This window comes from Tetrao urogallus (assembly GCF_951394365.1).
Source record: "Tetrao urogallus genome assembly, chromosome: 37".
NCBI classification, from domain to species: Eukaryota; Metazoa; Chordata; class Aves; order Galliformes; family Phasianidae; genus Tetrao; species Tetrao urogallus.
In genome coordinates, this window is record NC_136850.1 from 122,646 (window position 1) to 147,223 (window position 24,578).

At 53.0% G+C, this 24,578-nt stretch overlaps 5 protein-coding genes across 5 annotated transcripts; 3 read left to right on the forward strand and 2 right to left on the reverse strand.

The window, feature by feature from the left end:
* Window positions 1-522: 522 nt before the first annotated feature.
* On the forward strand, window positions 523-2,288 carry LOC306956708 (class II histocompatibility antigen, B-L beta chain-like; the record flags this gene model as incomplete). The annotated part of the gene is made up of 6 exons (XM_079547989.1): window positions 523-613; window positions 823-1,092; window positions 1,179-1,460; window positions 1,554-1,664; window positions 1,752-1,775; window positions 2,200-2,288. 6 exons carry the CDS (start codon window positions 523-525, stop codon window positions 2,286-2,288), a joined length of 867 nt encoding a protein of 288 aa, XP_079404115.1.
* A 424-nt stretch (window positions 2,289-2,712) lies between these two features.
* LOC306956709 (C-type lectin domain family 2 member B-like) lies at window positions 2,713-4,729 on the reverse strand (the record flags this gene model as incomplete). The annotated part of the gene is made up of 5 exons (XM_079547990.1): window positions 2,713-2,854; window positions 3,144-3,250; window positions 3,549-3,721; window positions 4,205-4,291; window positions 4,672-4,729. 5 exons carry the CDS (start codon window positions 4,727-4,729, stop codon window positions 2,713-2,715), a joined length of 567 nt encoding a protein of 188 aa, XP_079404116.1.
* A 1,817-nt stretch (window positions 4,730-6,546) lies between these two features.
* Window positions 6,547-9,078, forward strand: LOC306956710 (killer cell lectin-like receptor subfamily B member 1B allele A; the record flags this gene model as incomplete). Its single annotated transcript, XM_079547991.1, has 6 exons — window positions 6,547-6,619; window positions 7,390-7,485; window positions 7,875-8,009; window positions 8,086-8,240; window positions 8,769-8,878; window positions 8,952-9,078. 6 exons carry the CDS (start codon window positions 6,547-6,549, stop codon window positions 9,076-9,078), a joined length of 696 nt encoding a protein of 231 aa, XP_079404117.1.
* A 2,566-nt stretch (window positions 9,079-11,644) lies between these two features.
* Window positions 11,645-13,323, forward strand: LOC306956724 (myelin-oligodendrocyte glycoprotein-like; the record flags this gene model as incomplete). Its single annotated transcript, XM_079548004.1, has 4 exons — window positions 11,645-11,741; window positions 12,089-12,430; window positions 12,855-12,959; window positions 13,262-13,323. The coding sequence occupies 4 exons, from the start codon at window positions 11,645-11,647 to the stop codon at window positions 13,321-13,323; spliced, it is 606 nt and encodes a 201-aa protein (XP_079404130.1).
* Window positions 13,324-18,037: 4,714 nt separating this feature from the next.
* On the reverse strand, window positions 18,038-22,971 carry LOC306956711 (E3 ubiquitin-protein ligase TRIM15-like; the record flags this gene model as incomplete). The annotated part of the gene is given in 11 exon segments (XM_079547992.1): window positions 18,038-18,552; window positions 18,785-18,844; window positions 19,123-19,266; window positions 19,739-19,955; window positions 20,034-20,129; window positions 20,276-20,662; window positions 20,664-20,672; window positions 20,812-20,841; window positions 20,845-20,926; window positions 22,348-22,384; window positions 22,950-22,971. Coding segments are annotated over 11 exon segments (1,599 nt in total).
* Between the last annotated feature and the right edge of the window lie 1,607 nt (window positions 22,972-24,578).

The window sequence follows — 24,578 nt, forward strand, 5'->3', positions numbered from 1 at the left end:
GTGGTCACTGGTGGTCTTCAGAAGTCTTCAGTGGTCTCTGGTGATCTATGCTGGTCTTTGGTGACCAGTGAGTGACCACGAGGGGCAATGAAGAAAACACTGAGTGAGCACGGGAAGAAAATGGTGTGCGACCATGAGGGGACAACGGGAGGGAACAGAAGTAATATGGGATGAGAATGGGGTGACAAAGTGGTGACGGTGGCATCATTATGTTGAGACCACTGGATGACCATGGGGTGACCATGGGGTGACCATGGGGTGACCATGGCCATTCGGTGAGGTGAGCACAGGATGGCCATGGTGAGATCATGGGGGGAACACGGAGGGGAACGGGGGCTGTGGGGACTTCCGTGGGTCGGTGGGACGGCGGCAGAGTGTCAGAGGGAGCCCCGCAGCGTCGAACTCTGCCCGGAGACGGGTGACGCCGACCGGCGCCGCCGCCGCTCATTGGCCCTCCCCGCCCGGTCCAGGGCTCTGGGCTGGCGCGGGGTGCCGGGTCCCCATCGTCCGGCGGCAGCAGGCATGGGGAGCGGGCGCGTCCCGGCGGCGGGGGCCGTGCTGGTGGCACTGCTGGCGCTGGGAGCCCGGCCGGCCGCCGGCACGCGGCCCTCGGGTGAGCTGGGAGCCGCGGCGCGGGGACGGCGATGCGTCCGCCCCGGAGAAACCGCCGGAGCCCTTGTGGACGTGCGAGGCGCTCGGGGCTCCGGAGGGATGGACGGGGTAGGGGGGCGACAGAAAAGTCGAGGGGGCAGCGGGGCCGGGGAGGGGCGGGGGGTCTGGCGGGTGGCAGCTGTGAGCCCTGACCGTGCCCTCTGCCCGCAGCGTTCTTCCTCTACGGTACGACAAGTGAGTGCCTGTACTTCAACGGCACCGAGCGGGTGAGATTTCTGGAGAGGTATTTCTACAACCGGCAGCAGTTCGCGCACTTCGACAGCGAAGTGGGGAAACATGTGGCCGATACACCGCTGGGAGAGCTGCCAGCTGAATACTGGAACAACGACACTGAGTATCTGGAGTACACACGGGGTTCAGTGGACACGTTCTGCCGGCACAACTACGGGGTGGATGAGCCCTTCACGGTGCAGAGGAGCGGTGAGTGCCGCGGGGCACAGCGCGGACGGCCGGGCACGCGCCGCGCTCTGGCGGTCGGTCGGCAGCGCTCCCCCCGTGCCCCGCAGTGGAGCCCAAGGTGCGGGTGTCGGCGCTGCAGTCGGGCTCCCTGCCCGAAACGGACCGCCTGGCGTGCTACGTGACGGGCTTCTACCCGCCGGAGGTCGAGGTGAAGTGGCTCGTGAACGGGCGCGAGGAGACGGAGCGCGTGGTGTCCACGGACGTGATGCAGAACGGGGACTGGACGTACCAGGTGCTGGTGGTGCTGGAGACCGTCCCGCGGCGCGGGGACAGCTACGTGTGCCGGGTGGAGCACGGCAGCCTGCGGCAGCCCGTCAGCCAGCCTTGGGGTAAGGCCCCGGGCCCCGGCCCGCCGCGGGGGGAGCGGGAGCGGGAGCGGGAGCGCGGCCCCCGGCGCTGAGCCCCCGCCTTGGTCCCCGCAGAGCCGCCGTCGGACGCGGGCAGGAGCAAGCTGCTGACGGGCGTGGGGGGCTTCGTGCTGGGACTCGTCTTCCTGGCGCTGGGGCTCGTCGTGTTCCTGCGCGGTCAGAAAGGTGAGCGCTGGGAGCGGGGCTGCGCCGGAGGGGGGGGAGGGTGGCGGGGGTCTGCGGGCGCGCTGACCTCGTCTCGCTGTGTTTCAGGGCGCCCCGTCGCCGCCGCTCCAGGTAACGTCCCGCTCCGTCCCGTCCCGTTCCCCTTCCCGTTCCCGAGCCCGGCGCGGGGTTCAGCTCTGCCCGTCTCTCCCCGCAGGGATGCTGAATTAGCTGCTGCCCCTCCGAGCCGCTCCATCCGCACCTCCCGCATCCCCGGCCGTCTCCTCGGCTCTCCTTCTGTAGGCCCTCCCCCCGTGCCGCCCGTTTGTCACCGCATCGCCCGCTCTGTGCCCACCCCGAGAAGAAGTCGCTCAGCCGGCGCCCCGCTGTCTGCACATTCTTGGGGTCCTTCTGTTGTGCGACAGCAGGGGAAGGGAGCGGGCGGTCTGTGCTTTTCCATTTCCTTCAGTACCAGGTGGTGGTTTGGGTTCTTTAACCAAATATATTCTTTTATTGCATAAAATCACCAGAAGGAATCGGTCTGTTGAATTTGTAGGAGTGGTGGAGAGCAACAAAAATGCTACCTGTGAGCAGAGGTCGTTAAAAGTCGTTACCTGTGAATTTACCTCTACACCCGTGCAGTGACGCAGAAGGGAAAACACAAAACATAAATAATTTGCAGATTTATTCATCGATTTTAGGGTCCCTAAAATTGGGCTCACGGCGCTCCGAGTATTTCCTTATGGAGAAAAACGGGTGAAAATGAATTTCCCCCCCCAAAATCTGTTGCTGCATCGCGCAGGGGTGAAGGTCGTTGCAAGCAGCGTACGGATAGCCCCCAGAATTGGGATTTTAGCGGTCATCAAGAGTCAGAAGGTGCAAAAAAATGTTAATTGGGGTCAAAGCTCCGCCCGGGATTTGCTTTGGGGCGCGCAGCCCCATAGGCGGCACTGTCGGACCTGGGCTGGAGGAGCGCATTGCCCTCCTGCTGCTGCTGAGCGCAGCTGAAAGCGGAGCTCTTCGCTTTCGGTTCCTTCTTTTGCACCGCGTGTTCGGGTCCGGGAGCCGCTCAGGTGCTGATGCAGAAGTTCTTCCTCGGGTTTTGCAACGCGGGTTTGGTGCAAACCCAATTCCTGTGCGCGCTGCAGTGGGAGGAGCTGAGCCCGAAGTCCCCCAGGTACGCACAGAGACCATCGCCTTGCACCTGGAACCTGGATGGGGTGATGGGCAGACGGACAGACAGACAGACAGACGGACGGACAGAGAGACACACAGACCCCAGGTGGGGGGGAGGAATCGCAGTGGTGAAATCAGACAAAAATGATTAATTAAACAGGAATCTCTTTTCCTGCGCCACTTTTGCCGCTCAGTTAATTCCTATGACTCGGTGCGAAGCGCCTTCCCCTCATTTTCTCACCCCACAAACCACCACCCACACTCCCAAATCCACATTTCAGGGCTGGAGAAGCTGCAGCCTCCAAGGCAAGGATGGGAACTCACGGGTGAGAGGAAGGCGAGCGGGTCATCCATTGCCACGGATGCTCTTCGCCTTCCCGTGAGAGTCCAACCCAGTGGGGGGAGCTGCCTTTGTGTCTCATTGTGAAGCTCTGGGAAAGAGGAGAGACAACAGATCACTCTGTTCTGGGACGTTCCCTGCATGCAGAACTCTTTCAGTCAATAACCCCAGTGCCCGATTCATTACCAAAGCTCACGGTCGTTAAGGCAGAGTGGTGACTTCATAGCTTTATAGAAATACATCTCTTTTTTTCCTTGGATTTTAAGGAGTAGACCCAACCTACCCTTAAGAAACCCATTATCCACCTCCTCACCCCAGAATCAGAAAGGAAACACTGAAAGAGCAGCCAAGGACAAAATACACGGGTGGCTCATTTGTGTTCCCCTCACCAAGTCCTCAGCGCTGTCAAACACAGCCAAGGAAGCACCAAGAGCAGAGCAGTTGTTCTGGCTGGCCGTCCAATCGCTCTCATCCTCAGAAAAGTAATAGCATTTCCCTCTGAATCCGACCCAGTCGAAGGGACACTGAGCACAGGGCTGGGGATGGGGCTGGAATGCCTGCACTGCCACGGACAGAGCAAAAGGGATGAGAAACGTGGGAGCTGCACCTTCAAAACTGCAGGCTTTGAGGATTTCCACCCCAGCGGTGCCCGAAGGTGGAGTTATTCATCATTAATGGGAGAGGAAAGAGTTCTTTTGGTCCTACAGACCGCTTGGCTTGGCGAGACTCACGCCAGCACCTCTAACTGCTTGGTTAGAGTGCCATAGTTGCACCTATAACCAGCAGAGAAACGGCCCATTTTTCTCAAAAATAATCCAATTTTGGGCAAGGCCAGGTGCAAAGAGGCCACAGAGATGGGGTTGGTCCTGTGGAGGAAGGTTTTTCTGCCCGCTGTGATGCCCTGCACTCACAGGGCACAGCCCATCAGCCACGGCTGCGGGGCCACAGCCCTACGGCCGTGTATCCTGGGGGCACAGACCCCAGTGTGGGATGCCCACAGCGACCCAAAGAGTTTTCTTTGCTCTTCGAAGCCCTCAACACTCACCTGCAAAGGCAACAGCAGTGATGAGCAGCACTGTGAACACAGCTGCCATCGTGAGCTGGAAGGAAATGCACTCCCTGTGGCTGGGACCTATGGGAGAAGAGACCTCCAGTGCACTGCTGGATCAACAACGCATCCCAGGTGTGAGCAGGAGACCCCAAAATGTTTTTTTTTTTTCCCCAAGCAGTGCCTCAGTGAGGATTAATTGTAATTAATTATAACAAAACCGTCACAGAATCGCATCAATAACAACAGAACTCTTCCAAAGCCTGGCTGCTCACAGCAAAAAGTCCACCTGCTGCTCAACAGCCGGCAGAAAATTTCCCCTTGGGGGAAGTGCTGTGAGAAATGGGACTCGTTTTCTTCCCCCCCCCCCCACATCCCTCCCTTTTGTTCTCAAATTAAATGATTAATTAATAAAACAATAACAATAACAAAGAGGTGTCTTTGGATCGTGGCTTTGCTGTTACCTTCCCTCCTGCTCCGTCCTGTGCCCCCAAAGTAGGGATGCTCCCTCATTTCTTCCATTCTGGGGCTTCCACTTCACCTGCAAACCAAAACTCGCATCCATCAGCAGCGCCTCAAAAGCAGAGACCCACAAGGATGTATTTCTGGGTGCTAACACTCATCGCAGCAACCCAAAGGAAAAGCAATTCCTCCCTCTGGGGCAACGATCGCCCAAATGAGGATGGAAAGGAGAAGTCCCAGCATTGCCAGGGATTGGCAATGAGAGAGAACTGAAATTAAATGCAATGCCACGTAAGGAAAAAAAACCCTTCCCCATAAAAATGAACAAGAGGAGCCACATCAGCCCCAATTTATGGGGAAAATCAGAGCCTTCCCCCATGCAGTCACAACATCTCCCACTGACACTCATCACAACCACATGCACTTAAATACCCCCCTCCCCTTGCAGTGGAATTGTCCCCCATGCCTCAAAGCTAGGCTCAGCAAAAAGATACACCCCAAATCCCCCCACAGCCCCCAAACCCATTGCCTGTGTCCGTCCGATGCTGAATGCAAACAGAAATGTGGTGCATGGTCACAAAATGGGCTTTTTCAGGGGGGATTTCCAGGTGGATGCAGCAGGGCAGATGGGGAAGGGGCGAGGGGAGATGCCCACCAGCAGAGTTCCTATGCAGGGTGCAGCAGTTTTGCTGCCAGCATCAGGAAGCAGCTTCCCCTCCTTTCCCTGCTGGGAAATCACTCATCTTCAATGCTTTTTAATGCCTCTCACCCACGTTCTGCTCAGATCTTCCAAGCTTTCCATCCCCTCATGGGTAACTTCTCCCTCCACGAGAACCAGTGGGACCTTCCTGCTTGCAAAGCAGCCGCTCAGCTCCTTCTGCAGCCCTTTTCCCTGCAGACCCCATGCAGAACCGCACACGTCTCCATCCTTTCCTCCGTCGGCAAGGAATGGAGTTGCCAAAGGCCACGACCAGAAATGTGCAAAGGAAGAGGTGCCAAAGTCTGGGGAGCAACAAATCCGTCCCCAGAAAGGTGTTCCCATGGGGTAACTGAGGAGGATTGGAGATGATATCCAACAAAGCAATGATTCAGCAATGAAACTATCGCAGAAAGCGGGGGAGAAAAGCGATTGTGGCAGCGAAGACACACAAAGGAGAAGGGCTTCTCGCTGCCTGGACGCAGTGCTGTTGGTTAACACCTTTTTTCTTCATCATCTTTGCACTTTTTTGCTTGCACGCTACGGTCAGGATGAGGCAGAGCCCTGACGGGGCCCTTTCACACCTTTTATTTTTAGCACACAGAAGCACAGCGGACATCTTAGCGTGGAAGAGAAGGGACAGCAAAGAAATTAAATGCATTCATTAATAGACAGCGGTAATTAAAAGTCAAACCCATCCCTTCAGCACTCAAACTGCCGAGCCATCGGCTGGGGAGGAATCACCAACCATTGCCTTTCTCCCCCGCCCTGATTACCAGCCAATGCACTCTGACCCCTAAAAAGCCTCGATTTGGGGTCTTTGATTTTTACTGTTTTCTTTTAGGCTTTTATTATCAGTGATTTTTCAGTTTCTCACTGCTCGCCCCACAGCTCAGCACCACGTCGCTCCCTGCTGAACCCGGAGGTGTTTCCACCCCTCAGAGCAGCAACGTGAGGCATCGGCCATCGTGCCCCAAAGGAAAGGCTGCAGGGTACCTCTACCCATGTTTGTGGGGTCTGTGTTTTGTTCTGTTGTCATTTAAAAGCAAAAACCAAGACAACAAAGCCCAGCCAACGCCATTTCCTGGCAGTGGACGCAGGCGCAGGCGGGTTGGTGGCAAAGCAAGAAGTTGCTGCGGGACTTTGTCATTTTGGGGCCGTTCTCGTGAGCTTCTGAGCCATGGATGAGGAAATTACTTATGCTGATTTAAGGCAGCCTGCAGGCTGCTTGTCTCCTGCGAAGCAGCAGCACGGTAAGGGATGCTCTGTGTGGTGGGCGCTCACTGCAGGCTTGGTTTGGGGGTTTGTGTTTCTCTCTGTTACTCTGAGCAGCACCAGAAATGTCGGTTGGGCTCTGGGTTGATGCTGGCTTGTATAGAGGAGAAAAGGCAGGGATGGGGGAGAAGGAAGGCTGAGAATGGGCAGAGCTGTGATGGTTTTGAGCAAAAATCAGCCCATATCGGGAAACCCAATGTGAGAAAATGGAAGACAGCGCACAAAGTGGTGGCAGACGCATCCTGGATCCATGTGGCACGGGGGCTGCAGAGGTCACAGCCCTCCCAGCCTCCAGCTGCCCCACACCGGGCTCGGTTCACAGGGCCTGGGGGCTGCTCAGCTTCCACCCCATGCTCTATGGGACCTGCAGGGCCTCCATCACCTCCAAAACCACACGTGGAGGTGATGTCCCTGTGCCCATCCGACCTCCAGTAGGAGCCCAGCCCACGTGCTCTGCTGCTGTCACCCCTCTGTGCCACCTCCTTCCCAGCTGGGAACCACTGGGAGAAACAGGGAAGGGTCTGGAGACCCCAGAACTGGAGGAAAACGAGCAGGCATCATCTTCTGCTCATACACAGCATGGGAACCAATGGGAAGGGTCTGGGGTCCCCAAATTGTGGAGGAAACAAAGCAGCCATCAACTTCTGTTACAGGCTGGTGGAGGGGCTCTTTCACAGAGTAATTATTTTTTTGTAAATATAAAAGGTTTTTCAAAATGCCTGCTTTATGTAAGTGTGGGCTCTTCCAGCTCGGTGGCTCTTCCAGAAGGTCGGTGTGCTGGGGGTGCTGCTGCTGCTGCTGCTGCTGCTGCTGCTGCTGCTGCTGGTGGGGCTCAGCGTGTGGGGTGAGTGACCAGATCCCAACCACATCCACTGCACAGGAAAGCAAAGCCCTTCCTGAGCAGAAAACACGTTCTTTCAGCCCAAAGTGAGGCTGGGGCTTTGCACTGGGGTTTGGGTGATCACCCAATATTCCCAAAGCAAAACTCAATGAGAGGAACTCCCTTCTGCAAGAGACTCTCTGTTCTGAAACCAAGGGGGAGGCAGGGGGGGATAGAAGCAATACACATCATGTCCAATCTTATACAACATGTGGTTTTAGATGGCCGAACTGATTTCAATCAGAACCACAAAGGCTTTGCACAGGAGCTCAAGGATTCAAACCCAACCCTGCGTGGTTTCCGTGGGGTTGTCCCCCATAGGGCCGCATCTCACACCAGTTTGTGCCCAAAAGTCTTTCAGAAAACAACTCCACCCCCAAGCACTGCCCAGCACTGCCCTGAGACCAGCGGGAGCAGGGGGATGCAGCTGAGTGGGAACGCCTCCATTGAGCAGTTCTTCTGCCAATCCACACCGAACAGCTCTGCAGGTAATGCCCTTCCCAAGGAAATCCTCCTGGGTGGGATTTCTCCCACCTGAAGATGCTCACGGCTCTTTCTCTCCAGCCCCTGCTGCCTGCCTGCTCTGTCCCCAGTTCTGGAGGCTTTTAGGGGACCGATGCTACAGGCTTTCCATGGGAAAGGGGAACTGGACACAAGCTAAAAGGGAGTGTGAAAATCTGCAGTCTCAGCTGGTGGTGCTCCGGAAGAAGGCAGAGAAGGTAAAGATAGAGCAGAGAACTGGAAGGGACCTGAAAACGTGCGGGTTTGGTGGATTTTGTGGGAGAAAACTGTTGTGGAATGACTGGGTGGCAGCAGGAGGGTGCGTGGTTCCAAACCCAAATGGGGCTGAAGCATCACTGTGTGGATTGGGGTCAGGATCGGGACCTTTATGGGTAGCTTTTGGCATGTGAGGGTCGGACACATTGGGGTTGGAGTGGCATTGGGGTTGGGCACATTGTGATTTGAGTTAAGGACAGCAGGGTTCAGGTCAGGGGTGGGCACATGGGGGTTGTGTCCCCCTCCCACCCTTCAGACAGGATGGAGGATGGAAGCAGAGCTCAGGTGGTCCCAGCAGTGCCACCACCTCGGGATTGAGGCCATTCCCACCATGGAGCCACCTGCAGAGCCAGGCAGCGTTCCAAGCACGGCTGCTGTCTGAGTCCCATCTGCTGGGGTCCAACCGCACCGACTTGGTGGCTCTGCACCCCACGAGCCCCTTGCAGAAGGATTTTGGTGCCATTTCCCAGGATAACCTCAAGGAGATTGCAGGTGCAGTGAATCAACCGGTGTGGATTGGATTGGAAGTGTCCAAAAACCAATGGAAATGGGTGGACAACTCCTCCTTCAACACCGCAGAGTGAGTATTTCTGCAACCACTGCCTGCCTCCTTCAAGTCAGGTGTTTTGGGTGCAAACAGCCTTATTTTGTAGGTTTGGCAATCTTGCATCGACGGAGAATCACTGTGGGACCTTCAAGAACACAGAAGTGGAGGACGATGCCTGTAATGGTGAACATGAATGGATCTGCCAGAAAGAACCTTTGCATCTCCATCCATAAAGCGTAGGAGGCGGAGGGCAGTGCAGCCCCCCTCCCCAATGTGTGCCCACCCCAAAAGCCCCAGTCCTTGGGGTGAAGCTCTGCAATACGGCTCTGCAAAGAATTTGGGGTGTGCAGACCCCAGCACTGCCAGGCACTGGGGGACGTCGCTGTGTGCGCTCATGCAGTCAGCTCCTAACCCTGTGTTGTTTCCTTCAATAAAAAATACTGGGTTGGCTGTCGAGCAGAACGCATCTGTTTGCCCCATTCCCGCTGTGCTTCGTTTCCCTTGGCTTCCTGCAATAGGAAATCCATCTTGGAGGGGATGGGGATGCAGCCAGGCTCACAGAGGTGACCCTGGGGGAGCAGTGCCAGATTTGGGGTGAGACCGACGGCAGTGACCACAGAATCACTCATTTCTCTGTTCTTGGTGTAGATGGGGGGGGGGTTCAGCAGAAGCACTGCCTTGGATTTCCGGAGGGCCGTCCCAAAATTTGGGATCATCCCTTGGGAGGCACTCCTGAATGGCAACTGTGGCACAGAGTAGGGGAAAATTGGGCCATTGAGATGCAGAGAGCTGAAAAGTGGAATTTATCCATTTTTTTTTATGTTCCATCCTGCAGATGCAAGGGGAATGGGATGAACCGTGATGGGGTGATGCCCTTGGGTTGATGGGGAAGGTTGAGCACAGCCTGGTTTAGTGCACAACATTCGTGCCCCAAGATGTAGAACTGGGGCTTTCCTTGGGGAGCCAGTCAAGAGTCTGAAATCCCCCATTCTATACCAAAATGGAGACATAGTCATCACAGGGATGCTCATCGGCACCCCCATATCACTGCCACCAGCAGCAGCAGGACGAGGACCTCCAGCACTGCCCAGGAATGATGAGCAGCCGCACGTGGGGGCTTTTCCTTCTCACCCATTTGATCTGGATCTCTGGTGGAACAGACAACAGATGTGGTTTTGCTCTTTTTTCACCCTTTTTGCCTTTTTTTTTGCTGGTTACCTCACATTACTCCATCAGGGTCTGTTTCCTTCATCTCTTGTGTCTCAGGAATGTTCTGTTGGACTCCTTCTCCCACAGCAGACATTGAAATGTTGGACCCATGCTGCTGTCTGCCTGTGCTGCCCATTCAGCCCTCAGAAATGAAACCAGCAGGCAGGAAGTGAATTCTAAAAGTGCACAGGCTTTGTTCACACTGCAACCACAACCCTCCCCCTCCCCCTACCAAAATGGTTCACCTTTTGTGCAAGGAAAGCAGCAGTTTTGGGACGGCTCTCCGGAGGGAGAGACGGCTCTCTGGAGGGAGAAGTTACCCATGAGGGGATGGAAAGCTTGGGCTGAGTTGGAAGATCTGAGCAAAACGTGGGTGAGAGAAATTAAAAAGCATTGAAAAGGAGTGATTTCCCGGCGGGGAAAGGAGGGGAAGCTGCTTCCTGATGCTGGCAGCAAAACTGCTGCGTCCTGCATGGGAACTCTGCTGGTGGGCATCTCCCCTCGCCCCTTCTCCATCTGCCCTGCTGCATCCACGTGGCTTGTTACCACCATGTCATCCTCTGTGTGATCACAAGAACTTAGTTTGGGGAAGAGCAGGCTCCAGGGTGACCTCATTGTGAATGGGGGAAAATATGGGGGGATATACATGGGGAAAATAACATGGCTTCAAGTGCAAGAAGATTTTAGGATAAAATTGACCATTCCTGCATGAGAGGTTGCAAGCTGGGATCACACCCTATGAGTGCACTGAGTGTGGGAAGTGCTTTGGGTTCTTGCAGCTGCTCCATGCTGTAATCCTGCACCACCAGCCCTTAGGGATCACTCAGGCAGAACTTCTGGTCCCTGTAACCTGTGGGATACTGGAGAAATTGGGAGAAATGCTCACACAGTGCACCCCACGGCTTCCTCCTGTTCTGTGGCAATGCTTCTCCTACATCCATGTTCCTGGTGAATGTAGAGCCCCAGGGTGGTGCACAAAGCTGCAATGGGATGTTGGTGTTCAAAGTTCTCCAGTTGTTTTCCTCATCGCGAAAGGGCAAAGTTCCTCAAATTAAATTACTGCAGCCTGGAGCTGAGCAGAGGTCGAAGCTGGGCAAAGGTAGGAGAAGCAGGGCACAGCCACACACTTTCCTGCAGCTCAGGTGAGGGATTTCTGTCTCCGTGCGGCTCCTTGTAGGGGAAATCCTTCTGGGGTCACCTGTGAGGAGCAGCCTGTGAGGAGCACTGGCACCACGCAGGGCAGTGGTGGCTGTGCTCATGGAACTCATGTTTGAGCAATCCCTAACCCTTCTCTCCTGGTGGCTATAACCCTCTGGGTCCTTATCTTCTCCTACAGCTTCTTCCTGCATACTCCTCCTGAACTTTTTCCCCACCTTCTTTCCAAATTTTCTTCCCCAGTCTCCTTCTGCTTCTCCTTCTCCCCACTCCTTCCCTCATCTCCAACCCTGACCTCCTTCCCCTGTCCTCTTCTCCCATCTTTTACCCATTTTTTACACATCTTCTACCCCAACTCTTGCATCACCTCCTTCTTCATTTTCTTCCTCTCTCTCCTTTCCCCAACTCCTTCCCCCCTCCTCTTCTCCAGCACAGATGCATTCCGTATTGGGCTGCTACCACCCCACTTCTGCCCTCCCCTGGAGGACCCTCCTGCCTCTCGTGGCTCTGCACCTCCTCCGCCCAGTATCAGGTAGGGGTCCAGTGGGGCTGCTGTGCCTGCCAGAGGTGTTGCTGTGAGGTGGGGGAGCAGCCGTGGGGCAGGGAGGATCCAAGCCCAGCACCCAGATACACTTGGGTCTTACTTTCACTTTGGTTTCACTTTCACTTTGGTTGTTCCATGAAACGTGTCATTTTGGGTAGAATTTCTGTCTCTTCTTCACCTCTCACCCCCAGCAATCCTTCCCCACTCCCTCCTGCTGCCTCTCCAGCTGTTTTACATGCAATGCAGCACAAACCAACTCACCCTGTGCCGCTCCATGCCCCCACATTCACACAGCCACCATCTCACCGTCTCTCTCTGCCCTTCTCATTGCCCAGCCCAGCTCAGGGTGGTGGCACCGAGCGTCCATGTCACTGCCATCGTGGGACAGGATGTCGTGCTACGCTGCCACTTGTCCCCTTGCAAGGATGCCTGGAGCTCAGACATCAGATGGATCCAGCACCGGTCCTCTGGTTTAGTACACCACTACCAAAGTGGGGAGGACCTGGAGCAGATGGAGGAATACAAAGGGAGGACAGAACTGCTCAGGAATGGTCTCTTTGATGGAAACCTGGAACTGCGCATCACTGCTGTGAGATTCTCTGATAGTGGCTCCTACAGCTGTGCTGTGCAAGATGGTGATAATTACGCAGACGCTGTGGTGAACCTGGAGGTGTCAGGTCAGTGGCTGGGGTGACACCTCCAGGTGCCGCTGGGTTCGTGTGTCCGACCTGAACTCTGTCCATCCTCATCCTCACATCCATGCATGGAGAGCTGAAGGACAGCAGCCTTCGAAAGAGGTCGGGGCTGAGTTGCTCCATGAGATGCTGGAGTTGGAGTGGGCACACGGCGCGATTTGGGAATGGATCTGAATGGATGAGGTGGTTGGGTTGGGTTTCTGGGATGGGTTTCTCCATGTCTCAGAGGCAGTGGGCACAGGATACTGAGCAGCTCCTCCACCTGTGCCAAGCTGGGCATGTGGCCATTGTGTGTCACTGCTCCCTTGTTGCTGCCCCTTCAGGTTCTGTGAATTCAAGAAACCCAAGTCTTGCTTTTCCACATACGGCAATGGAAAAGGAACCCTTTTCCTGATGCTTTTTTCAGATCCCTTTTCCCAAATCGTCCATCCCTGGCAGGTGGCTCTGGCTGTGGTCATCACACTTCTCGTTGGGTCATTTGTCATCATTGCTTTTCTCCTCAGAAAGAAAGGTGAGCTGAGAGCAGAGGGGATGTTGTGCAGGGACAGGGATGGTCGGGGTGGTGCTGAGCTCTGCTCCACGGAGGTACACAGGAGGAGGAAGGGAGATTTCTCCTGGCATTTCCAGTGCTCATTAAATAACGTTTGCCTTTCTTTTTGGGAATGAAGGAAGGGGAAAAAGGAAAGGGGTGTGGGTGGGAAGATAGGAATGTGGCTGGGTCGTGGGGCAGGTGGAAAGCTCCAGGCCATCTTGAGACGTTCACACAAACCAAGCTGCCCTGCTGACCACCTCTTTCTCCACTTTGTTTTCCAGTGGCACAGAGCAGAAAGTTGAGTGAGTTCTTCCAGCCCCTTACACCACCAAAATCCCTTTAATGAACTGATAGAAGACTGCAGACTGGGTTCATGCGATGGTTTGGGGCTGTGGGATGTGTTGGTGTTGTGGGATGTATTGGGGCTATGAGATGTGTCGATCCTGATTGATCCACATGCAAAACTCTTGCCCAATTTCCTTCATATTGGCTTAATTGCTTCCCAGTGGTAATTGGCCACTTCCCAGAATAAAGATTTGGGGCACTGGTATGCGAGCAGCCAGGGGATGAGAAGTTCCTCTGACCATGCATTTCTTTTGCTTCTATTTTGCAGAGGGAAAAGATGCAGAGTTGGGTAAGTGTCCTTCCCTAAAGTGAGGGAATTCAAGATCGCCCCCTGGCATTAGCCCTGGGATAAGCAGTTGCCCCTCTTACCCCTCTGCACTGCTCTTCTATTTCTTTTCCAGCAAAACTAGTTTCCCTTCCCATTACTTTTCTTTTTTTTTTTTTTTTTTTTTTTTTTTTTTAACGTTTTGGGAGCTGTGGAATGAGATGTTCCTTCCATAATGCATTATTTCTGCTTTTCCTTTGCAGACAGAAGCCATGCAAAGTTCGGTGAGTCTCCCTCCTCAAAACAGAGATTTGGGGTCTTCCCATAGGTTCAGCCATGGGATGATAATCTGACCCTTCTCATCATGCATTTCAATTTTGGTTCATTGCAGACACTCTAGTTGAAAAACAAAGTAAGTCCTCCCTCCAAAAGTAAATAAAAGATGGGGTCGTCCTTTGGGAGCTGTGGGATAAGATGTTCCTCAATAACGCATTATTTCTGCTTTTCCTTTGCAGACAGAAGCAATGCAAAGTTGGGTGAGTCCCCCTCCTCAAACCCGAGGTTTGGGGTCTTCCCATAGGTTCAGCCATGGGATGATAATCTGACCCTGCTCATCATGCATTTCAATTTTGGTTCATTGCAGAGACACTAGCTGAAAAACCGGGTAAGTCCTCCCTCCAAAATTAAATAAAAGATGGGGTCTTCCTTTGGGAGCTGTGGGATGGGATGTTCCTACCATAATGCATTATTTCTGCTTTTCCTTTGCAGAGGAAAGCGATGCAAAGTTGGGTGAGTCCCCCTCCTCAAACCCGAGGTTTGGGGTCTTCCCATAGGTTCAGCCATGGGATGATAATCTGACCCGTCTCATCATGCATTTCAATTTTGGTTCATTGCAGAGATACTAGCTGAAAAACTGGGTAAGTCCTCCCTCCAAAAGTAAATAAAAGATGGGGTCTTCCTTTGGGAGCTGTGGGATGAGACGTTCCTTCCATAACGCATTATTTCTGCTTTTCATTTGCAGAGGGAAGCCATACAAAGTTGGGTGAGTCCCCCTCATCAAACCAGAGATTTGGGGTCTTCCCATAGGTTCAGCCATGGGATGATAATCTGACCCTTCTCATCATACATTTCAATTTTGGTTCATTGCAGAGACACTAGCTGAAAAACTGGGTAAGTCCTCCCTCCAAAAGTAAATAAAAGATGGGGTCTTCCTTTGGGAGCTGTGGGATGGGATGTTCCTTCCTTCCATAACGCATTATTTCTGCTTTTCCTTTGCAGACAGAAGCCATGCAAAGTTGGGTGAGTCCCCCTCCTCAAACCCGAGGTTTGGGGTCTTCCCATAGGTTCAGCCATGGGATGATAATCTGACCCTTCTCATCATGCATTTCAATTTTGTTTCATTGCAGACACTCTAGCTGAAAAACTGGGTAAGTCCTCCCTCCAAAAGTAAATAAAAGATGGGGTCTTCCTTTGGGAGCTGTGGGATGGGATGTTCCTTCCTTCCATAACGCATTATTTCTGCTTTTCCTTTGCAGACAGAAGCCATGCAAAGTTGGGTGAGTCCCCCTCCTCAAACCCTAGGTTTGGGGTCTTCCCATAGGTTCAGCCATGGGATGATAATCTGACCCTTCTCATCATGCATTTCAATTTTGGTTCATTGCAGACACACTAGTTGAAAAACAAAGTAAGTCCTCCCTCCAAAAGTAAATAAAAGATGGGGTCTTCCTTTGGGAGCTGTGGGATGAGATGTTCCTTCCATAACGCATTATTTCTGCTTTTCCTTTGCAGACAGAAGCACGCAATATTGGGTGAGTCCCCCTCATCAAACCAGAGATTTGGGGTCTTCCCATAGGTTCAGCCATGGGATGATAACCTGACCCATCTCATCATGCATTTCAATTTTGTTTCATTGCAGAGATACTAGCTGAAAAACTGGGTAAGTCCTCCCTCCAAAATTAAATAAAAGACGGGGTCTTCCTTTGGGAGCTGTGGGATGAGCCGTTCCTCCCACCATGCACTGTTTCTGCTTTTCCTTTGCAGTGAGACGGGATTCAAGCCATCCTCAGTATCCAAACTGAAGAGGTGTGGGTCCCGCACACGCGAGCATACATGGGGCTGCGTGGGACATCTAACCCAGAAAAATAACCTGAAGAATTGGTCTGAGATTTTAAGTACACCTCGCAATAATCACGGGTGTTAAACTTTGTATCCTCCTGATCGCACAGGATACCAAAACTGTGATAACTAAAAGCAAGCATGGAGATCCAAAGCAGGAATGAGACAAGCCAGTGTCTGTATTGAGTGAGAACACTGTGTCTCTGTGAGCCAAAGCTGCCCGAGGGACCATTGAACAGAGGATGGTGACCTCAAAATGCAGCACAGCTGGAAGAAATAAACCAAATAAGGGAGGAAAATGGGTGGAGATGGAGATCCTGGAAAGATACGGACATTCTGGGGAATGGTTTGACCATACATCAGGGCTTGTGGAACTCTAATGAATATGCAGTGCCTCTGAAAATATAAATATGCATACAGAAGCAGAGGCAGAGAACTGCTTTGGGTGTTAACGCCATTCTCTTTTGTAAAATAATAAAGGATACCTACATGGTACTCAATCATTGACTGCTGTCAGTTATTGGGGGTTTAGATCCACAGAACAGGCTGAGCCTTCATCCTGGCACCAAAGCAACGTGGGCTCCATGGGATAACAAACCAACCCTCCTCACCACGCGTGGCTTTCCCAGCAGAACAAGGCTCCCTACAGGAAGAAAACACAGTAATAGACAAAAAATACACAAAAGCGAGACAGAATACTTAAAAAACACAATTAGAGTAATGATAACAACTTTAAAAATCCACGCAAACCTTTCTCAAGGGAAGAGCACCAACGACAGCCCTCTGTGCCCCATCGCAGTGCTATGAGAACAGCTCTGCGTTTTAGAACTGACCCTGCAAGCCCCACAGCGGGGGGGGGGTGTCTCTCCTCCACCACGACCCCCATCACTCACACCGGATGCCCGAAGAAACAACGGCCCCAAAGGCTCCTCCTGGTGCTGCAGCCGCGTGCGCCCCTCATTCTGCCCCATTCCCCCAACAGCAGCTCACGGCCCCGACGAGAGCAGCCGAAGGAGATCGCAGCCTAAAATGGCCCCAGCTCCTTACACCGCCCACCGTCCCGCCCCCAATGGGGGCGAGGCCAAGGAGAGGGGTTGGAAACATCAACGCCCTTTGATATCAACGCCCACCGGACCCGAGCCCGCGTTTACACCGCGCTGCTCCCCGCTGGGGTTGGGGATCGCGTCGTGCTTTGCCCCTCAGCCCCCTCCCCACCTCCCATAGGGGTGGGATGGACCCCCCCTAATGTGGGGGTTGGTGTGTGTCCCCTTCGATGGGGCGGAGCAAATAACGCCACCAAAACGTTTTGCCGTACTGCAGGTGAGCAAAACAAAGCGCAGCGCTTTGGGCAGAAAACACCAAAGCCGCCTCAGTGTGATTTTAACGGAAATCCCCTTTTTTATTATTATTTTTTTAACTTCTTTTTTTCTTGTTCTCATTTTCCATCGAGAATTTGGGGGTTTCCAGCTGGGTAGCGTGGCCGAGCGGTCTAAGGCGCTGGATTAAGGCTCCAGTCTCTTCGGGGGCGTGGGTTCGAATCCCACCGCTGCCAGAAAGGTTCTTTTGGGGCTTCCCGTAGGGAAGCGCAGCTGGAAAAGGGAATTCCCACCTCTCCCAGCCGCTCCGTGCTGTGATGTTGCACCTCCAGCCCCCAGGAAGCGCTCTGGAAGCGCTGCTGGTCGCTGTAAGCTGTGGGAGGTTGGAGAAATGGGGAGAAATGCTCACGGGCTGCAGCCCGGCCCCGGCTGGGTTTCACTTTCGCTTCGGTTATTCCATAAAATCTGTGGGTTTGGGCAGAATTTCTGTCTCTTTTTCACTTCCGCCACACGTTGCAAGGGATGGGGAGACCCAAAAAGAGGCACAGGGGGGGTTTCTGTCCCCCGAAAAAGGAGTAGGGAGACCTAAAGGAGCCCAAAAAAGGGGAATCTGAATCCCAAGCATGGGATGGGGAGACCCGAATCTTCTCCATGCTGTCACCCTACAGCCCCCCTCTGTCCCCTCTATGCCATCCCAAGTTCCCAGGGAACACAGACAAATGATCCCACAGCACCCAGAGCCGTGGTCCTTCCCCCAACCCTGGATCCCATTAAACACAACAAGAAAATTCCATGTTTTCATTTGCTGCTTTTTTTTTTTTTTCCTTGCTAATTTGTGACAAATTTTCTGCTCCATCCTCTTACAATGTCATAAAAATAATGCAGCACCATTTTAGGATGCCATGAAAATAATGGCACGACGAGCACAAAGCCCAAAGCCTGGAAGATCCCAATGTGCTGCAGGTGAGCTGACGGCGATGCTCACCCCAAAATTTCAGACCTCCCTTTTCCTTCTCTCAGGGGCAGAGGTGGAGGTGGGATTCTCTGCCCACCCAGAAGAAGGGGAAGATGCTCTCCCCGCAAAAAGAAGCATTTTGGAAAGCAAATACGGGATTTTTTTGGGCAGCGAGGTAGAAAACCACCCGTCCCCCTCCATAATCCAACACCACTCGAATCCTGTTGGGATTCCCACCCAGGGGGAGGGCGGTTGGGGGAGATGTGAAAGCTCGGAAGCGGTTCCTACAGCATCCCACGGCCCAAATCCCATAATCGGGATGGAAAGTGAGCCAACCCTTCCTGGGCACGGAGCTGCGTGCCACCCCGAGTGCCCACGTGCCACCACCCATCACCTCCACATCCCAAAAGTGCCTCCCTGAGGTGAAGCCCCGACAGCCCAGCACACAGCAGGAGACATCGAAGCGTTGGGGACAAGGGGACACGTTGTGCCCTGTGTCCATCCATCTCACCCCACGTCGGTCCCGGGACAGGACAAGCCCCGCAGTGGCAGTGTTGGGATCCAGGGTGACAAATGCTGTTGGGGATGGAGAAGAAAGGGGTGAGCATCACCCTAAAACTAGAACAGCACCCCAGATCTGTTTTGGGATCAGCGACGTTCCAGCTCGGAAAACCTTTGCTGAAATATAGGAAACTCCTTTATATCTTTAGGAAACTCAAAACCATCATTTTCCAGGTGCTCTGAAGCAGCATTTTGGCTAAAAAATGACCAACGGAGCAAAAGGAAAATGCTTTCTGTAAGGACTCACCCTCTCCCTCTTCTCCTACGGATGCTCCTTCCTCCTTCTCCAGCTCAGATGGTAAAAGATCTGGGGATGAACAGAAGGTTGGATGTCATGTCCCACAGTTTTCATTCCACAGTGCTTCAGTTCCCACCGTGTTTTTTGTGGATATCTGTGCAAGATTTTATATGGGGTCTGTGGGATTTTGTCCTAAAAGACAGATGCTCTTAGGCCTAAAAATGATTGATAGCGCGAGTTGATGCAAATTGTTTCCAACAATACAACTCCTATTATAAACAACAACAAAACCCAAACTTCAGTACAGAGCAACTTCTACATGGTAGAAATATTGTGGTCCACAATACCTTGGAATCTCCCCAGCGTCTCCTTGAGGATTTTATTTTGCTGGGAGATGACACGGAGCCTCTGTTCCACATCTGCAAAGTTCTCTGTCGTCCTTTGAGTTCTGCCCATCTCCCACCTGGACACAAACCTCATCAGTGCTGGCACTGGTGGTCAGGTTGAGATGTGGGGACCTCTGGTGATGTGGGGATGGCAGATGAAACGGTTGACCTCAAAATGTTCGTTTGTTACAGGTTTGGGGATGCCAACCAGCTCCATACAGAATGCAGCTCCTTGGGTCACCCCAATGGCCATGAGGTCTTTTTCTTGGCCCATTCCTACATTGGGATCCAGGGGCACTTTTTGTTCCCCATGGGACTTCCAACCTTGCCCAAGTCACACACTTTTCTCATTTCTGTGCTAGAATCCATGGGGGTGGTGATGGGGAGCCCTTCCCACCCCACTGCATGAGGTTGAAGGAGCACAAACCTGTTCAGCGTGCTTCTGGCATCCTGGAATTGAAAGAGATGGGGGGAAAAATATAGTTCAGTCTCCCCCAGCTTTGGAGAAGGCTGGACAAGAAGGGAGGGGATCCAATGGAGCATCCAACCCTTGGGAATCCAACCTGTAGCAATCCACACGTGGGTCGCTTGAGTTTCTCCTCCATCTCACAGATGAGGATGCTTAGGAGAGAAATGTCCCCCTCCACCTTGGCCTCCTCCTCCTCCTGCCTCCTCAGCACAGCCCTGTCCAGCTCTCCCAGCCGTGCCAGAAGCATCACCTCCCTCTCCTTCAGAAAACGGCGGAGCTGACGGAACTCTGATGCAATTTTCTGCCTCTCAGCCTCCGTCCGTGTCTGTAGGATGTGGAAAAGCAACAACATGGATCCCCCCAAAATGTCTGTTTTTCCAGCTTGAAGGCAACAGCTTCTTACCAGGAAGTCTTGGCATCGCCTTTCTCCGCTCGTTTTGAGTTCTAAGAGCTCCTTCCTTTGTTTCTTGAGGTTCTCCAAATGGCTGCAAATCTGCTCCTGGAGGAAGAAAAAGGAGTTTGGGGAGGACGTTGTGGGGGGAGAAAGAAGGGAAGAGATGCAATGCGTTGGGTTTTGCAGAAAAGAAGTTCGCAGTGTGGACATGGAGGATAAAACAGGACTTTAGGGGATAACACAGGGCTGACCCCGTCCTCCTGCACCGACTCCTTTATGGGGGCTCCAGTGGGACCTCCATCATCCCGAGGTCCATTGGAGAGGAACGTCCTCTTGCGCCACGAGCAGAGCTTCTCCTTCTCCCCTCTGTCTCCGTCCAGCCCCAAAAGGTTCAGCTTCTCTGCCAGGTGCTCCAAGTGGAGCTTTGCGTGGAAATTCCCTTTCCTGAGGTGGTTTCGGTGGCCGATGACCTCCGTATCTCCGAGCCGTCCTCGCTCTGGCCACGCTCCACCTCCACCTCCATCGTCCATCCGATGCTCTGGGACAGGGTGGTGGTGGTGGCCCCCCTCTCCCATTTCCTTTGCTCTAGAAGCAGCGGAGGCCATGGTGGTGCGGCCTCCAATCTCTTGCAATCCCCCTTTCCCTGCCCTGGGGTGAAAATACAGAGAGGTTCAGCATGGAAGCAGGATTCCTTCCCTAATTTCTTCTAAAAGTTGAGTTTTGGGAAGGATGAATCGCTCACTTCCTTCTGCTGCTACCGGTGTGGGCTTTAACCAAAATTTAACACCTCTCCTGGGCATCTGGCCTGAAGTTTGTCTTACTTAAGGCTCCATCGTGCAGTTTGACATCTCAGATCGGTGTCTCCAATCTTGGTATGGAGAAAGGAGAAGGATCCAATCATCCTACCCAGATTTCAACCCCCAAAATATCAAACTCTGGCCTTCCTACCCAGATTTCAACCCCAAAAACTTGAATTCTAACCTCGTTTTTTCGCGCCTTCTCTTTGCAATCTGCTAGAAGAGACTTTGGTGCAGCCTTCCCAAGGCTGTGGGAAGCAGCCTGCTTTGTAGGAAGAAAGGCAAGGGGACAGCCAACAAAACGCTCCTTTCCAAGGCTCATCCTGAAGGTGGAAACCACCTTTATATGCCCAAAATCCCCCAAAACAGAACCCAAACCCTCCTGAAAGCACACCTCCCCCCCTTGATAACAGCTTGCTCCCTACAGGCAGATGATGGAAAAAGTGCAGAAACCCAATTTTAAAGCTTTTCATAGAACTCTGGGAGAACTCAGGGCGACGTTGACATCTCCTGTTGCCAAAACGGTGCCAAATAGCCCCAAAAAGACACTCACCGGCAGGCAGCAGAACAAGATCCTTGCAGATTTTTAAGGGCTGTGTGAGCTCAGACGGATCACATGTGGGACAGGGGGAAATATCAGCCCTATTTAAGGAAACACAGAATGTGCTGCCTGGAATCTCCCTGCAGATCCGTGTCTCCATTGTGGAATTTGGCCGGATGAAGCTTTGGGCTTAAAATGCTCCGTCATTGTTGGCCATAGGGGAAGACATCCTCCGTTTCCAGGACAGATGGGGGCATTTGCAGCACAGGGCTCGCTTACTTCGGTCACCACAGCACAACATTCACCCAACTGCTTTAATTAAACAGCTGGGCAGCTTCTGAACTCATTTTTCACCTTTTTTTTCCCCTTAGCACAGGAACTCCTAATTGCAATTTTGAGTTGCACGCAAACCAACCACCAGCATTACCCAACCTCTGTGCCATTTGCTATGCTGATTGTCAATTAAAATATATATATATATTTTAATTAACTGTTACTTTTGCCCTTATTCAGAGGGAGGGATGGTATTCTGAGCTGCTCCTTTAGCTGCTCCAATCTGAAGGCTGTCAGACAGATTACAGTACGTCCTTCCTCTCCCCTTTCCCCTGCTTGGATCCTCTCCTGCCTCCAGTATCCCATCCCTAATTACTGCAATAATGAAGGTTCCCGACCCAACGAGCTGCAGAAAGAGAAATTAAACCCGCAGGGCTGAGAGCTCTGAGCATTACCCGCAGGTGGGAGATGTTCACAAAATGGGATCCATCTCAAATTTTCCCCTTTTCAGCAATAGGTGGAGCAGGCGCTGCAAAGGAAAGTCTGTGAGCTGCAGAGGGGCTGGAGAGCCCCGCGTGGAACCAGCTGGAAAAAGAAACAAATGCTCCAGAGAGTCTCGAGTGGTTTATTGTGAGCTGGGAACCACCAGCTGCCCATCCCACAGCGGGGCAAAAGCCAAGATTTAATTATTATTACCAATTTTTTTTTTAACCAGGTGGCCAAGAACACGCAGACATTGACGAGAAATCCTACGAAAGTGCAGCGAAAGGTGAAAACCAAAGTTCCCCAAATCTTGGGGTGGCTTCAGTGATGTCTGTAATTGCCTACCTCCTATTTCAGCTGGGCCCACAATGGTCTCAAGCACAGGTTTGACTCCTCCATGGGTTTAGGGCTCCCAGTTTAGGCTCCCTAGCCTTGCTAGAAGCAGAGCTGCAGGGTGTAAGCCACCCCAAACCTTAAAACCACGTGGCATTATGGGTTTTCACCCCAGCGCTTCGTGCCAGCTTGCTCTTGGATGAAGGGTTATCCATTCTCCTGTAGGACTCACGCATTCCCCAAAGTCTCCTGGACTCTGGTTGGAATCAGATCATCTTCCCAAGCCAAATCTCAGCCCCATTTCATCTCTTCTGAGCACAGATTTCTCCTTCAACAGCTGATGGAGAGAGACGGCCACGTGGATGGCAGGGTGCATGTGTTGTATATTTTGCTTTTTGCCCTGAGAGGAGACAAGCTGCCCACCAGCAGAGCTTCTCCACAGAAATTTACATCAGCTGCTGAGACAAAACACCAGCAGTGATGTAGGCAGCGACTTACCCTGGTGCCCACCTCTCTCCATCAGGCCAAAGAGGCCCCCATCCTCTCTGTGGGTCATTTAACATCCCTAGAGGTTGGCACTGCAATCAGGAGGCTTTGGATCCAGGGTAGGGGCTGCTCATAGAGTCTCCATACGTCAATGGGGGTCACCATACGTCAATGGGGGGTCACCTCATGTCAACAGGGTACCCCCATATATCAATGGGGGCCACCTCATGTCAATGGGGGGCTGGCAGATACCAACGGGAGGCACCCTATACATCAATGGGAGCCACCTCACGTCAACAGGGGCCACCATACGTCAATGGGGGTCACTAAATGTCAATGGGGGCCACCTCACCTCAATGGGGGGGGCACTGGACACCAACAGAAGCCACCCCATATATCAATGGGGGCCACCATACGTCAATGAGGGCCACCTCATGTCAATGGAGGCTACCTTACATCAACTGGGGCCACCTCATGTCAATAGGGGGTACCAGACATCAACAGGAGCCACCCCATATGTCAGTGGGGCCACCTTACGTCAATAGGGGGCACCAGACACCAACAGGAGCCACCCCTACATCAATGGGGGCCACCAGACATGACACACAGAGGACGTTGATGATGTTGAGGATGAATTTCCTTTCCTTTGCATGACGACGGTTGGTTGGGAAGGGGGAGAATGAGGTTTTGATGCTGCTTTTTCCTGAGAGTTTTTCCACCCTGGTCTCAAAGAGCTGCTGTAAGGCATCTTCAGGGATTCCGGGGTTATTGGGGCAGCGAGAGGGAGCCCAGCTCCAGCCAGAACCACGGCCGGAGCCGCTCCCCACCGAAGGAGGTCAGAGGAAAAGTGAAGATGGGGATTTGGTTCTCGGCATCAAAAAACGCCACCTCACCCCATTCGTAGTCCAGAGAGATGCGGATCTTTTTGGGAACCCTTGGCAGGTTCAGTGGGGTCGGAGGGGAGGTGAGGGCTCTGTTCTTGTACCCCCATTGCTGCACAGCCCAGATCCCTTCGTCAGGGTTAAAGCTGATGGCTCCTTTCCTCGGAAGGGACTCCCTGCTGACCCCGACGGCGCAGTACTGCCCTTCTGTGAGATCCACCACCCAGCAGTGCCTCCCAGAGCTGAAGGTTTCACAGCCCAGCACGCAGGGATCGGCGTCGAAGCGCTCGGGGCCGTCGGGGGATTCCTGCAGGCTGTATTCCCATCGGACGCTCTTCTGGTCCTCGGAGAGGATGAGGCGAGGGTGGGCCGTCTCTGGGTCCAGAGTCACGTTTACTATGGAAAAGAAAGAATTAAATCTATTTGACTCAACTCTGCTTGAGTCCTAATAGGGTGGCTCGGTCTTTGCGGAGCTCAAGGCTCAACAGCTTGATGTTCTACTTCCCTGGGGGTTCTACTTCTACTGGGGGTTGGACTCGATGATCTCTGGAGGTCCCTTCCAACCCCTACAATTCTGTGATTCCCCTACGCATAAATGGGGTCTGCAATACCTCCACAGAGGCCCAATATATCCCACCTACATGTTTAATCTGGATATTTCTACAGTGCAGACATTTAAAGGACACGAGCTCCTGGATGGGGTCTGCAAGCAGAAACCCAATGAACCAAATGACTTACCCAACTTTTCTTCACTTCTTCC